This window comes from Pristiophorus japonicus, chromosome 14 (genome assembly GCF_044704955.1).
Source record: "Pristiophorus japonicus isolate sPriJap1 chromosome 14, sPriJap1.hap1, whole genome shotgun sequence".
Taxonomy (NCBI): domain Eukaryota; kingdom Metazoa; phylum Chordata; class Chondrichthyes; family Pristiophoridae; genus Pristiophorus; species Pristiophorus japonicus.
In genome coordinates, this window is record NC_091990.1 from 27,433,829 (window position 1) to 27,448,265 (window position 14,437).

General features: G+C 53.7%; 1 protein-coding gene across 3 annotated transcripts in view; it reads left to right on the top strand.

Moving 5' to 3' along the window:
* The window catches only part of LOC139279810 (mannosyl-oligosaccharide 1,2-alpha-mannosidase IA-like), a 197,906-nt gene that overhangs the window by 146,493 nt on the left and 36,976 nt on the right, over positions 1–14,437 (top strand). For all 3 annotated transcript variants that reach the window (XM_070899045.1, XM_070899044.1, XM_070899047.1), the window contains exons 10-11: positions 10,652–10,824; positions 12,609–12,724. In XM_070899045.1, the coding sequence (XP_070755146.1) occupies positions 10,652–10,824; positions 12,609–12,724 (289 nt within the window). The remainder of the gene's footprint in view (positions 1–10,651; positions 10,825–12,608; positions 12,725–14,437) is intronic.

Genomic DNA, 14,437 nt, shown 5'->3' on the forward strand with positions numbered 1-14,437 from the left:
GAGGGAGGGAGAGAGAGAGAGACGGGAGAGGGGGTGGGAGGGAGGGAGAGAGAGACGGGAGAGGGGGAGGGAGGGAGAGAGAGACGGGAGGGAGGGAGAAAGAGAGACGGGAGCGGGGGAGGGGGAGAGGGAGAGAGAGAGCGAAGGGAGGGGGAAGGGGGAGAGAGAGTGACGGGAGGGAGGGAGAGAGAGAGAGAGAGACGAGAGAGGGGGAGGGAGAGAGTGAGACGAGAGAGGGGGAGGGAGGGAGAGACGGGAGGGAGGGAGAGAGAGAGACGGGAGGGAGGGAGAGAGAGAGACGGGAGGGAGGGAGAGAGAGAGATGGGAGGGAGAGAGAGAGATGGGAGGGAGGGAGGGAGAGAGAGAGAGAGAGAGATGGATGGAAGGGAGGGAGGGAGGGAGTGGGAGAGAGAGAGATGAGAGGGAGAGAGATGGGAGGGAGAGAGAGACGGGAGGGGGGAGGGAGAGAGAGCGAGAGACGGGAGGGGGGGGAGAGAGAGATGGGTGGGGGGGCAGAGACGGGGAGGGGGGGAGAGAGAGACGGAAGGGGAAGGGGGGGAGAGAGAGAGAGACGGGAGGGGGAGAGAGAGAGATGGGAGGGGGAAAGAGAGATGGGAGGGTGGAAGGAGAGAGAGAGAGAGATGGGAAAGAGAGGGGGGGAAGAGAGAGAGAGAGAGAGACGGAGGGGGGAGAGAGACGGGAGGTGGGGGGAGGGAGAGAGAGAGAGACGGAGGGGGGGAGGGAGAGACGGAGGGGGGGAGGGAGAGAGAGAGAGACGGAGGGGGGGAGGGGGAGAAAGAAACAGGAGGGGGGGAGGGAGAGAGGGGGTGAAAGAGACGGGGGAGGGAGGGAGAGAGAGACGGGAGGGGGGAGGCGGGTAGGGAGAGAGACGGGAGGGGGGAGGCGGGGAGGGAGAGAGATGGGAGGGGGGGAGGCGGTGAGGGAGAGAAACGGGAGGGGGGGAGGGAGAGAGAGAGAGAGACGGGAGGGGGGGGAGGGAGAGAGAGAGAGACGGGAGGGGGAGGGAGAGAGAGAGAGAGAGAGAGAGACGGTAGGTGGGGAGGGAGAGAGAGAGAGACGGGAGGTGGGGAGGGAGAGAGAGAGAGAGAGACGGGAGGTGGGGAGGGAGAGAGAGAGAGACGGGAGGTGGGGAGGGAGAGAGAGAGAGACGGGAGGTGGGGAGGGAGAGAGAGAGCGACGGGAGGGGGAGGGAGAGAGGGGGGAGGGGGAGAGAGAGGGGGGGGGAGAGAGAGAGAGAGAGGGGGGGCGGGGAGGGAGAGAGAGAGATGGCAGGGGGGAGGGGGAGAGAGAGAGAGACTGGGGGGAGGGAGAGAGAGAGAGACTGAGGGGAGGGAGAGAGAGACTTGGGGGGAGGAAGAGAGAGAGAGACTAAGGGGGCGAGTGAGAGAGAGAGACTGGTGGGAGGGAGAGAGAGAGGGAAAGAGAGAGACTGGGGGGAGGGAGGGAGAGAGAGAGAGAGGGGGGGAGGGAGAGAGATGGGAGGGAGGGAGGAAGAGAGAAAGAGGAGGGAGGGAGGGAGAGAAAGAGATGAGAGGGAGGGAGAGAGAGAGACGGGAGGGGGGGAGAGAGAGAGAGAGACGGGGGGTAGGGAGGGAGAGAGAGAGAGAGAGAGAGAGACGGGAGGGGGGAGAGAGAGAGAGAGAGACGGGAGGGGGGAGAGAGAGAGAGAGAGAGACGGGAGGGGGGAGAGAGAGAGAGACGGGAGGGGGGAGAGAGAGAGAGACGGGAGGGGGGAGAGAGAGAGACGGGAGGGGGGAGGGGGGTAGAGAGAGAGAGACGGGAGGTGAAGGGGGGGACAGGGAGAGAGAGAGAGAGAAAGAGACGGGGGGGAGGAGAAGAGAGCGAGAGATAAAGAGACGGGAGGGGGGGGGAGAGAGAGAGAGAGCGAGGGGAGGGGGGAGAGAGAGAGAGAGAGGGGAGGGGGGAGAGAGAAAGAGAGAGGGGATGGAGGGGAGAGAGAGAGAGAGGGGAGGGGGGAGAGAGAAAGAGAGAGGGGAGGGGGGAGTGAGAGACAGAGAGGGGAGGGGGGAGAGAGAGAGCGAGACGGGAGGGGGGGGAGGGAGAGAGAGAGACGGAGGTGGGGGAGGGAGAGAAAGAAACGGGATGGGGTGAAAGAGACGGGAGGGGGGGGGAGAGACGGGAGGGGGGAGGGAGAGAGATGGGAAGGGGGGAGGTGGGGAGGGAGAGAGATGGGAGGGGGGGAGGGAGAGAGACGGGAGAGGGGGAGGGAGAGAGAGAGAGAGAGACGGGGGGGGGGAGGGCGAGAGAGAGACGGGAGGGGGGGAGGGAGAGAGAGAGAGAGAGAGACGGGAGGGGGGGAGGGCGAGAGAGAGAGATGGGAGGGGGAGGGAGAGAGAGAGAGAGAGAGAGACGGGAGGTGGGGAGGGAGAGAGATTGAGACGGGAGGGGGGGAGGGAGAGAGAGAGAGGCGGGAGGGAGGGAGAGAGAGACGGGAGGGGAGGAGGGAGAGAGAGAGAGAGAGACGTGAGGGGAGGAGGGAGAGGGGGAGAGAGAGAGAGAGAGAGAGAGAGACGGGAGGGGGGGAGGGAGAGAGAGAGAGAGAGGGGAGGGGGGGAGGGAGAGAGAGAGACGGGAGGGGGGGAGGGAGAGAGAGAGAGACGGGAGGGAGAGAGAGAGAGAGAGACGGGAGGGGGAGGGAGAGAGAGAGAGAGAGAGACGGGAGGGGGAGGGGGAGAGAGAGAGAGAGAGACGGGAGGTGGGGAGGGAGAGAGAGAGAGCGACGGGAGGGGGGGAGGGAGAGAGAGAGCGACAGGAGGGGGGAGGAGAGAGAGACAGGAGGGGGGGAGGGAGAGAGAGACGGGAGGGGGGAGAGAGAGAGAGAGACGGGAGGGGGGAGAGAGAGAGAGACGGGAGGGGGGAGAGAGAGAGAGAGACGGGAGGGGGGAGAGAGAGAGAGACGGGAGGGGGGAGAGAGAGAGAGACGGGAGGGGGGAGAGAGAGAGACGGGAGGGGGGGAGAGAGAGAAAGAGGGGAAGGGGGGGGAGAGAGAGAGAGACGGGAGGGGAGGAGGGAGAAAGAGAGACGGGAGGGGGGGGGGGGAGGAGGGAGAGAGAGAGACGGGAGGGGGGGAGGGAGAGAGAGAGACGGGAGGGGGGAGGGAGAGAGAGAGACGGGAGGGGGGAGGGGGGAGAGAGAGACGGGAGGGGGGAGAGAGAGAGAGAGACGGGAGGGGGGGAGGGAGAGGGAGGGGGGGAGGGAGAGAGAGAGGGGGGAGGGGGGAGAGAGAGGGGGGAGGGGGGAGAGAGAGGGGGGAGGGGGGAGAGAGAGACGGGAGGGGGGAGAGAGAGAGACGGGAGGGGGGAGAGAAAGAGAGACGGGAGGGGGGAGAGAGAGAGAGAGAGAGACGGGAGGGGGGGAGAGAGAGAGAGAGAGAGACGGGAGGGGGGAGAGAGAGAGACGGGAGGGGGGAGAGAGAGGGAGACGGGAGGGGGGTAGAGAGAGAGAGACGGGAGGTGAAGGGGGGGACAGGGAGAGAGAGAGAGAAAGAGACGGGGGGGACAGGGAGAGAGAGAGAGAAAGAGACGGGGGGGGAGGGGGGAGAGAGAGAGAGAAAGAGACGGGAGGGGGGGGAGAGAGAAAGAGACGGGGGGGGGGGAGAGAGAGAGGGGAGGGGGGAGAGAGAAAGAGAGAGGGGAGGGGGGAGAGAGAGACAGAGAGGGGAGACGGGAGGGGGGAGAGAGAGAGAGACGGGAGGGGGGAGAGAGAGAGAGACGGGAGGGGGAGGGGGAGAGAGACGGGAGGGGGGAGGGGGAGAGAGACGGGAGGGAGAGAGGGAGAGACGGGGGGAGGGGAAGAGAGAGAGAGACGGGGGGAGGGGGAGAGAGAGAGAGACGGGAGGGGAAGAGAGAGAGAGGCGGGGGAGGGGGAGAGAGAGAGAGGGGAGGAGGGGGAGAGAGAGAGAGAGAGGGGAGGGGGAGAGAGAGAGAGGGGAGGAGGGGGAGAGAGAGAGAGAGAGCTACGGGAGAGGGGGAGGGAGAGAGAGAGAGCGACGGGAGGGGGAGAGAGAGCGTGACGGGACGGGGTGAGAGAGAGAGAGACGGGACGGGGAGAGAGAGAGAGACGGGAGGGGGAGAGAGAGAGAGAGAGACGGGAAGCGGAGAGAGTGAGAGACGGGAGGGCGGAGGGAGGGAGAGAGACAGGAGGAGGGGGGAGGGAGAGAGACAGGAGGGGGGGAGGGAGAGAGAGAGACGGGAGGGGGGGGGAGGAGGGAGAGAGAGAGAGAGAGAGACGGGAGGGGGCAAGGGAGAGAGAAAGCGACGGGAGGGGGAGAAAGAGAGAGAGACGGGAGGGGGAGAGAGAGAGAGACGGGAGGGGGGAGAGAGAGAGAGTGAGAGACGGGAGCGGGGAGGGAGGGAGAGAGACGGGAGGAGGGGGGAGGGAGAGAGACGAGAGGAGGGGGGAGGGAGAGAGACGAGAGGAGGGGGGAGGGAGAGAGACGGGAGGGGGAGAGGGAGTGAGAGAGCGACGGGAGGGGGGGAGGGAGAGACGGGGGTGGGGGAGAGAGATGGGGGAGGGGGAGAGAGAGAGAGTCACGGGGGAGGGGGAGAGAGAGAGAGAGACGGGAGGGGGAGAGAGAGAGAGAGAGACGGGAGGGGGGGAGGGGGAGAGAGAGACGGGGAGGGGGAGAGAGACGGGAGGGGGAGGGCGGGAGGGGGAGAGAGACGGGAGGGGGGGAGGGGGAAGGTGAGAGAGAGACGGGAGGGTGAGAGAGAGAGACGGGAGGGTGGGAGAGAGAGAGAGAGAGACGGGAGGGGGAAGGGGGGGGAGAGAGAGACGGGAGGGGGAGAGAGAGAGACGGGAGGGGGGAGAGAGAGAGAGACGGGAGAGGGGAGAGAGAGAGAGACGGGAGAGGGGAGAGAGAGAGAGACGGGAGAGGGAGAGAGAGAGAGGCGGGAGGGGGAGAGAGAGAGAGAGACGGGCGGGGGAGGGGGAGAGAGAGAGAGAGACGGGAGGGGGAGGGGGAGAGAGACGGGAGGGGGGAGAGAGAGAGGGGGGGAGGGGGAGAGAGAGAGAGAGAGAGAGGGGGGAAGGGGGAGAGAGATAGAGAGAGGGGGAGGGGGAGAGGGAGGGGGGAGAGAGAGAGAGAGAGAGAGGCGGGGGGAGGAGGAGAGAGAGACGGGAGGGGGGGAGAGAGAGAGAGACGGGGGAGGGGGGGGAGAGAGAGACGGGAGGGGGGGAGAGAGAGAGAGAGAGAGACGGGAGGGGGGAGAAAGAGAGAGAGACGGGAGGGGGGGAGAGAGAGAGAGAGAGACGGGAGGGGGGAAGGAGAGAGAGAGACGGGAGGAGGGGAGGCGGAGAGAGAGTGAGAGAGACGGGAGGGAGAGAGAGAGAGACAGAAGGGGGAGAGAGAGAGAGACGGGAGGGGGAGAGAGAGAGAGATGGGAGGGAGGGAGAGAGAGAGAGAGAGACGGCGGGGGCGTGGGGAGAAGTGAGAGGGACTGGGGGTGGGAGAGAGTGAGTGACTGGGGGGAGGAGAATGAGAGTGGTGCAGAGAGAGAGGGACGGGGGAGAGAGAGGGGACGGGGTTGAGGGGTTCAGAGGGGAGAGAGGGAACTCAGAAGACGGATCACGTTCTTCCAACCCCATCCCACCCCACCCCACCCCATTTACACGCACACCCGATTTCTCCGAAAGCTCGGTGCGTGTGTGACAGGGGACATCATTGGAGTGGATGAAATCCGAAAGTCACGACACTGTCACTATTCACTTCGTACCCAATAAATCTGTTAAGAATCCGTGACCCACACACAATGCCCCATCTATGGGGGGGTGGGCGGCGGGGGGACGCATTAAGGTCAGTAACTTGGGCTGGGATGGGGCATTAACTTGGGCTGGAATGGAACAGGAACTTGGGCTGGGGGGGAGCAGGAACTTAGGCTGAGACGTGTGGGGGCAGGAAATTTGGCTGAGATGGGACTGGAACTTGAGCTGTGGATCAGGAACTTGGGCTGGGGAATATTAGGAATATGGGCTGGGATGGGGCATGAACTTGGGCTTGGGGGGGTGGGGGTCAGGAGCTTGGGCTGGGAGGGGGAGCTCTCTCCTGTCTAGAGTTGGCAGTCAGAATGGCTCGAATTATACTTTGCAAAGTCACTGAGAACTTGGGCTGGGCGGTTCTAATTATACATTCCAGAGAAACTGCTGGGTGTGTCTTATCCTCCAATCAGCAATCAGGTCATGTGATCACGGAGACCCAATCAGAGCATTTTTCTCATGCAAATAACTACGTCCTGCATTTATAGAGAATCCCTTTGTCTGTGTGCTTCTCATGATTACATTTGTTATCGCACCGAGATTTTGACGCAATTGCATGTAGCATAGCAATACAAATGTGAAATGTAAGTACCTGATCTGTAATGAATGGAATAGTAATGCAATTTAATTTAAGCTGCCAGTCACTTTTTGATAAAACCCCTATTTCTCATCATATTGTTCAATTCCTTCTCTCTGGAAATGCATTGAATTGTCTCTTTGACCCATTCATAGAATTACATAAAACCTGCAACACAGCAACAGGCCATTTGGCCCAACTGGTCTATGCTGGTGTTTATGCTCCACAAAAGCCTCCTCCCACTCTTACGACCTCATCCCACCCTGCCCCCATATACCTCTCTTCATTTCTCTCTCATGTACGTATCAATCCTCCCTTAAATGTGTCAATACTATCTGCTCCAACCATTCCATGTCGCAGCAAATTCCATATTCCCACCACTCTCTTTGGAACAAAGTTCCTCCTAAATTCTTTGATCTATTAAGCCCTTTTATTCCGAACTCACCCAGAAGTGGAAACAGTTTCTCCACATCCACCCTATTGAACCCCTTCATAATGTTGAAGACATTTATCAGGTCGCCTCTTAATCTTCTCGTTTCCAGAGAAAAGAGCCCCAGCCTGCTCAATATTCCTGATAGTTGCATCCTCTCAATTCCACTAACATCCTTGTAAACCAGTTGATGTGGTATATTTGGACTTTCAGAAGGCTTTTGACAAGGTCCCACACAAGAGATTAATGTGCAAAGTTAAAGCACATGGGATTGGGGGTAGTGTGCTGACATGTCCTTGTCAGACAGGAAGCAAAGAGTAGGAGTAAATGGGTACTTTTCAGAATGGCAGGCAGTGACTAGTGGGATACCGCAAGGTTCTGTGCTGGGGCCCCAGCTGTTTACATTGTACATTAATGATTTGGACAAGGGGATTAAATGTAGTATCTCCAAATTTACGGATGACACTAAGTTGGGTGGCAGTGTGAGCTGCGAGGAGGATGCTATGAGGCTGCAGAGCGACTTGGATAGGTTAGGTGAGTGGGCAAATGCATGGCAGATGAAGTATAATGTGGATAAATGTGAGGTTATCCACTTTGGTGGTAAAAACAGAGAGACAGACTATTATCTGAATGGGGACAGATTAGGAAAAGGGGAGGTGCAACGAGACCTGGGTGTCATGGTACATCAGTCATTGAAGGTTGGCATGCAGGTACAGCAGGCGGTTAAGAAAGCAAATGGCATGTTGGCCTTCATAGCGAGGGGGTTTGAGTACAGGGGCAGGGAGGTGTTGCTACAGTTGTACAGGGCCTTGGTGAGGCCACACCTGGAGTATTGTGTACAGTTTTGGTCTCCTAACTTGAGGAAGGACATTCTTGGTATTGAGGGAGTGCAGCGAAGGTTCACCAGACTGATTCCCGGGATGGCGGGACTGACATATCAAGAAAGACTGGATCAACTGGGCTTGTATTCACTGGAGTTCAGAAGAATGAGAGGGGATCTCATAGAAATGTTTAAAATTCTGACAGGTTTAGACAGGTTAGATGCAGGAAGAATGTTCCCAATGTTGGGGAAGTCCAGAACCAGGGGTCACAGTCTAAGGATAAGGGGTAAGCCATTTAGGACTGAGATGAGGAGAAACTTCTTCACCCAGAGAGTGGTGAATCTGTGGAATTCACTACCACAGAAAGTTGTTGAGGCCAATTCATTAAATATATTCAAAAAGGAGTTAGATGAAGTCCTTACTACTAGGGGGATCAAGGAGTATGGCGAGAAAGCAGGAATGGGGTACTGAAGTTGCATGTTCAGCCATGAACTCATTGAATGGCGGTGCAGGCTCGAAGGGCCGAATGGCCTACTCCTGCACCTATTTTCTATGTTTCTTTTCTGCACTTACTTCAGTGCTTCAATATCCTTTTTGTAGTATGGAGAACTGTGCACAGTACTGCAAGTGTAATCTAACCAAGATTCTATATAAACTTAGCACTATCGCCCTGCTTTTGTATTCTATTCCTCTAGAAATGAACCCCTGTACTTTGCACACTTTATGGCCTTATCGACTCGAGTTGCTTCTTTTAACCTTCAAAGGAATCAGTGGCCTCCTTATTCCTCCTGCCAAATAAACCACATCACTCTCTGCTATATTGAATTTTATTTGCCATTTATCCACCCATTCTGCAAGTCTGTTTATGTCTTGCTGTATTTTCGTTCATTCCTCTACATTATTCGCTATACGTCCCCTCCAATTTGGTATCATTTGCAAATTTCAACACTATGCCTCCAATTCCTGAGTCCAAATCATTTATGTATATGGTAAACATCACAGATCCCTGCAGGATACTAGTTCTCACTTTCTGACAGTTTGAGAACTCCTACACTCCGTTTTTTGTTCTGTAGCCATCTTTCAACCCCCTGACTCCACTTACCTTTGTCATGAGTCTCTTACATGGAACCTTGTCGAAGGCCTTCTGAAGGTCCAATATGGTGTTCAACATATTCCAGGTGCCTTGGGGCATAAGAAATAGCCCTGCAAAATTGGTAATTTTTTACCCCATTTTATGCACAGAAAATGGGCGAATGGGGGTCCAGTTTTTAGTCTGTTAGGTTGGAAATTGAAAGAGCACATGCACCCACCACACCTACCCAAATGTCAATAAATACTTGTTCGCCGTACAGCTAGGTTGATGTAAAATAAAATGAGATATTATTTTGATGTAAACCGAATGTTGGAAGGTTTAAGTTCAACATTACATCTTGAAGAAACATCTCCTGAGGTTTGAGTTTCCATGAGATGCACTGAACAAGCGTGGAATGAGTGAGAAGTGCATATGGAACAGGCAGCACTTTGAGGGAAACAATCTTTGGGCTATCCACAAAGTGCTGTTGGGTGTTATTTCCTTGTCAGATTTCCTCAAGTGTGCTGTCTTCCTCTCCTGTTCCTAGGTCCCATAGTATACTGCTCATATGACTAATTAAACCTAACGTAGTCCTGGTACCCTCTGGGGCGAGTACCCTAAAGTACCTTATTGGGAATCCTGTTCGTGCTCACTTCACAAAGCTGCATGTCCATTAATCATCAATGGGGACCACTCATTCACTTGCCCATAGAATAAGTTTTGTGCCCCCACATTGTGTTTCCTTTCACCTGATTTATACCTGGCATTTCTCTCCACCCTCGACCTTGGCTTACAAATAATTGAAATTAGTTTTGAAACTTAATAAAGGCTGAAATAAATATTTCTCCCCATATGTAGACTTTGTCTTTAAGCATGCACAAACTCGTCAAGGTTTCTTTGGCAGCACTTCCCAAACTTGCGACCTCTACCACCTAGAAGGACATGGGCAGCAGGCGCATGGGAACACCATCACCTGCAAGTTCCCCTCCAAGTTACTTGGATAAATATCGTTGCTGGGTCAAAATACTGGAACTCCCTCCCTAGCAGCACTATGGGAGTATCTTCACCATATGGATTGCAGCGGCTCACCACCACCTTCTCAAGGGAAATTAGGGATGGGCAATAAATGCTGGCCTTGCCAGCGATGCTCACATCCCATGAATTAATTTTTTTTTTAAACTTTTAATTTGGAACTCCAGACCAGAAATTCTGCTTCCCCTTGTGACTATGCTTTCTGCATAGGAGGAAAGATGCATTTACAGCTATGTTTAATTATTCATATGAGCTGGTGCAGGAATTTCAGGGCAGTCAGCGCACTGCTCCCCTCACAGTGTGTGCAGTCAGTGCACTGCCCCCCTCGCACAATGTGTGCAGTCAGTGCCCCCCCCTCGCACAGTGTGTACAGTCAGTGCCCCCTTCCTCACTGTGTGTACAGTCAGTGCCCCCCCCCCGCACAGTGTGTGCAGTCAGTGCACCCCCCCCCGCACAGTGTGTGCAGTCAGTGCACCCCCCCCCCCCGCACAGTGTGTGCAGTCAGTGCACCCCCCCCACCCTGCACAGTGTGTACAGTCAGTGCCCCCTTCCTCACTGTGTGTACAGTCAGTGCCCCCCCCCCCCGCACAGTGTGTGCAGTCAGTGCACCCCCCCCGCACAGTGTGTGCAGTCAGTGCACCCCCCCCCCCCCCGCACAGTGTGTGCAGTCAGTGCACCCCCCCACCCTGCACAGTGTGTGCAGTCAGTGCGTCCCCCCCCGCACAGTGTGTGCAGTCAGTGCCCCCCCCTTGCACAGTGTGTGCAGTCAGCGTAGCAGAAAAACCGACATAACACCAGAAGCAAAATTTCAGCACCGCCTCCATTAGCTAGATTTGCAGAATGGATAAAAATAGTTCTGCAGTTAAATGACATGTTAATTTAAGAGGCATTAATTGAATACTGTAATCTTTTTTAATTGTTAGCAACTAAACTTGGTCCTGAAGCATTTCGTTTCGATGGTGGTGCAGATGCTGTTGCTACAAGAATGAATGATAAGTATTACATCCTGCGGCCTGAAGTGGTTGAAACCTACATGCACATGTGGAGATTTACCCATGACCCCAGGTATAGAGAATGGGGCTGGGAGGCAGTACAGGTATGGTTATAATCGCAATCACTTTGTTCATCAATACAACTTGTCTGCATGAATGATAGAAAAATAATGAATATACTACACTTGAGTAGGTCATCTTGTTTGACTTAAAGCTAATTTTCCAATACTTCTCTCCTGTATTCCATCCTTTTTGCAGCCCTTTGGTGTCCGACTCCCCACATGTGGTCCTTTATCTGGGGGTTGGCCAGAAGAACTGCTAATCAAAACTGCTGCTGCACCCCTCCCTTTGAAACTAACTTCATGAAAAGCTGAACAAAAAGGGACATTTCCAGCCCCCACCCACCACATAGATTTGTTGGGAGCCCCAGGATAAGATAATGCTTCTATTTTTTCCAATCATTCTGGGTAACAGTACCAATGTCTGGCTTCATTGTACATTTGGAAAACACCTGTAGTCTGTGACCTTGCTTTTTAAACCTGCACAAATTCATATTCTTTTAAAACCAAACAATTTAAATGGATTTTTTTCTTTTGCAAATCCTTTCTGTGGAAAATGGTCAAAATATCCTGAAATGTGACAGTGACATCATGAAGTCAGTTTCCATATGTTCTCTGATGGTACCCAGCTCCACTTCTTCATCCCCTCTATTGATTCCTCCACTGCTTGGCTGACATCCAGTCTTGGATGAGCCAGAATTTCCTCCAGCTAAACAGTGGGAAGATCAAAACCATCATCTTTGGCCTTCACCAGACTCTCACCACTGACTCCATCCCTCAATATAGTCACTGCCCTCTTGTCTCAGAACCTCTCCCTATATATAAACTCTCCTAATTATATTCACAGCTATCCCCTCGACCCCGCCATCTCTCTTGACCACTCCATTCCTGTGGTCTCGATCGTTGACCATGCTATCATTGACCACTTGATTGTATCTCTCACCATCCATATTCCCTTAACTTCCATAAATCCCACTTCCTTTTGCATCTGCCCCTGCAGAAGCTATCCTCCAAGTTGCTTACAGCCGCACTCTCAAACTCCAAGCTGCTTAGATTGGCCCTCTATTCACCACAGTAGATTTACAGCTGTTAATTTGTTCAATCATTCCCTACCTTCCACCTTTGATGCCCTTTCTTCCATCCATGTTGTTGTCCCTATATGGCTCCCTGCCTGGTGCACCTCACCTCACCTCTAACAACAAGTGCGAGGAGCTCATGGATTACTTTGTCTCCAAGATAGAGACCATCCATTCAGCTGCCTCTGCTGTTTCATCCTCTTCCCATTGTTCACTAAGCTAAATCTCCCCTAAACCCAATTCTCAAACCCTCATCTCTCTTTAGTATCTCCTCCTCCCGCCCCCCCCCCAAGCTCATCTCATCCATGAGACCCACTTCCTGGTCTCACAATTCCATTCCTACTAAAAAGCTGATCATTTAATTTTCCGTCCAGGTCCCCATTTTAGCTGATACGGTAAATAGTACCCTCTCCTCAGGCACTGTTCCCTTCCCTTTCAAAACCTCCATCATCATTCCCCTTCCTCAAAAACCCTACCCTCGACCTCCGTGACCTCACTGACAATCATCCCAATCCTAATCTCCTCTTCCTAGAATTTGTTGTCACCTTTTCCCTGGAGTTTCATCAATCTCCTGCTGGAGTTACAACAGGAGAAAAGAAAGACTTGCATTTATATAGGAAACTAATGAAAACCCCATGGAATTTCAGCGCCCAGTCTTCAGATTGTGGAACTTTCTTGTCCGCGTGTTAAATCAGTACAGTTAACCCCATAACTCTGCCTAATGCATAACAGGCCTGTTTTCTATTTGCACAGGCTCTGGAGCAGCACTGTCGTGTAGATGCTGGATTTTCTGGGATAAGAGATGTGTACAGTACCATGCCACACCATGATGATGTACAGCAGAGCTTTTTCCTTGCTGAGACATTGAAGTAGGTATTAAAATTATTCCGACCGATGTATTCAGATAAGCTGCATAGAGAACTAAAACTGTAACTCCTCCTATGGCTCAACATTTTATCCAAGTTAAGACAGAATTGGATGGTCGCAGGTTTAATCCCTTATTTGTGCCAGTGAAGGAAGTAGCAACACAAAAGCAAAATACTGCGGATGCTGGAATCTGAAATAAAAACAGAAAATGCTGGAAATCTCAGCGGGTCAGGCAGCATCTGTGGAGAGAAAAAGAGAGTTAACGTTTCATTTTGATAATCCTTCGAAGGGTTGAAGGAAATAGTAAGACTGCTACAGTTAGCCTCAGGGCCCCTGGGTTAAGGAAGAAAAAAATCAGGTTTAGGGTTCATGCTGCTGTTGACTATTTGGTGGCCACTGCTGAGGTTGAGGTGAGGATATCAGGTGAGGACATGATCAGGCTTAGCTATGATGCCCTCCATGGTAAAATAGTCAGCCACATTTACTGTCTGGACTTGTACCTGCTTAATAGACACTTGGGTGAAATACCAGAAGGTAACTACTGTTTGTGGAGTTGTACCCTAGCAAGAGTCAGCAGGGGTTAAATTGGTTAGCCCCCAAAAATGAGCGCGGGGATCATGATGCGTGATTAACCCATGGTCATTTAATGGAATGCAGGCAGCATGCCAACTTCGTGTAGGCTGCTCATTATAATAATTTCTGCGCGCAGCTAGCGCTCCCCACACTGTTCATTGGCTGCATGTATCAGCAGAGGGCCCAATATTGTTATTAACGTACTACTTAAAGCTAGCCTGCACCTCTTAAAAGGGAGGTATATTGTGGCTGGAGCAGGAGCTGGGGGTCATTCTACAAGTGAATCTGACCTGCGAAAGAGTGAAGAATGGCTGACCATGATAGAGCGCGGGCACCCAGGTTTTCGGACGCTGCACAGGAGGTCTTGGTAGAGAAAGTGGAAAGGAGGAGAGATTTCCTGTATCCTCAGGAGGGCAGGAGGCCCTTCACACACACAATGAGAAGGCAGTGGGAACAGATAGCTGCGGAGGTCAATGCCAGGATATAGCGCCAAGGACCTCAATGCAGCGCCGGAAGAAGTTTAATGATTTCACACGCACAGTTAAGGTTAGTGAATACATCTTCTAATGTCATATCCTACTAACTATACCACTAGCCTCAGCCATTGCTCAATTCCAGGATGGTATGTTGCCTCCCTGGTGCAACGGTCAAGGATGTCTCGGAGCGGGTGCAGGACATTCTGAAAAGGGAGGTGAACAGCCAGTTGTCGTGGTGCACATTGATACCAACGATATAGGTAAAAAAAGGGATGAGATCCTACAAAACGAATTTAAGGAGCTAGGAGCTAAATTAAAACATAGGACCTCAAAAGTAGTAATCTCGGGATTGCTACCAGTGCCACGTGCTAGTCAGAGTAGGAATCACAGGATAGCTCAGATGAATACGTGGCTTGAGCAGTGGTGCAGCAGGGAGGGATTCAAATTCCAGGGGCATTGGAACCGGTTCTGGGGGAGGTGGGACCAGTACAAACTGGACGGTCTGTACCTAGGCAGGACCGGAACCGATGTCCTAGGGGGAGTGTTTACTAGTGCTGTTGGGGAGGAGTTAAACTAATATGGCAGGGGGATGGGAACCAATGCAGGGAGACAGAGGGAAACAAAAAGGAGACAAAAGCAAAAGACAGAAAGGAGATGAGTAAATGT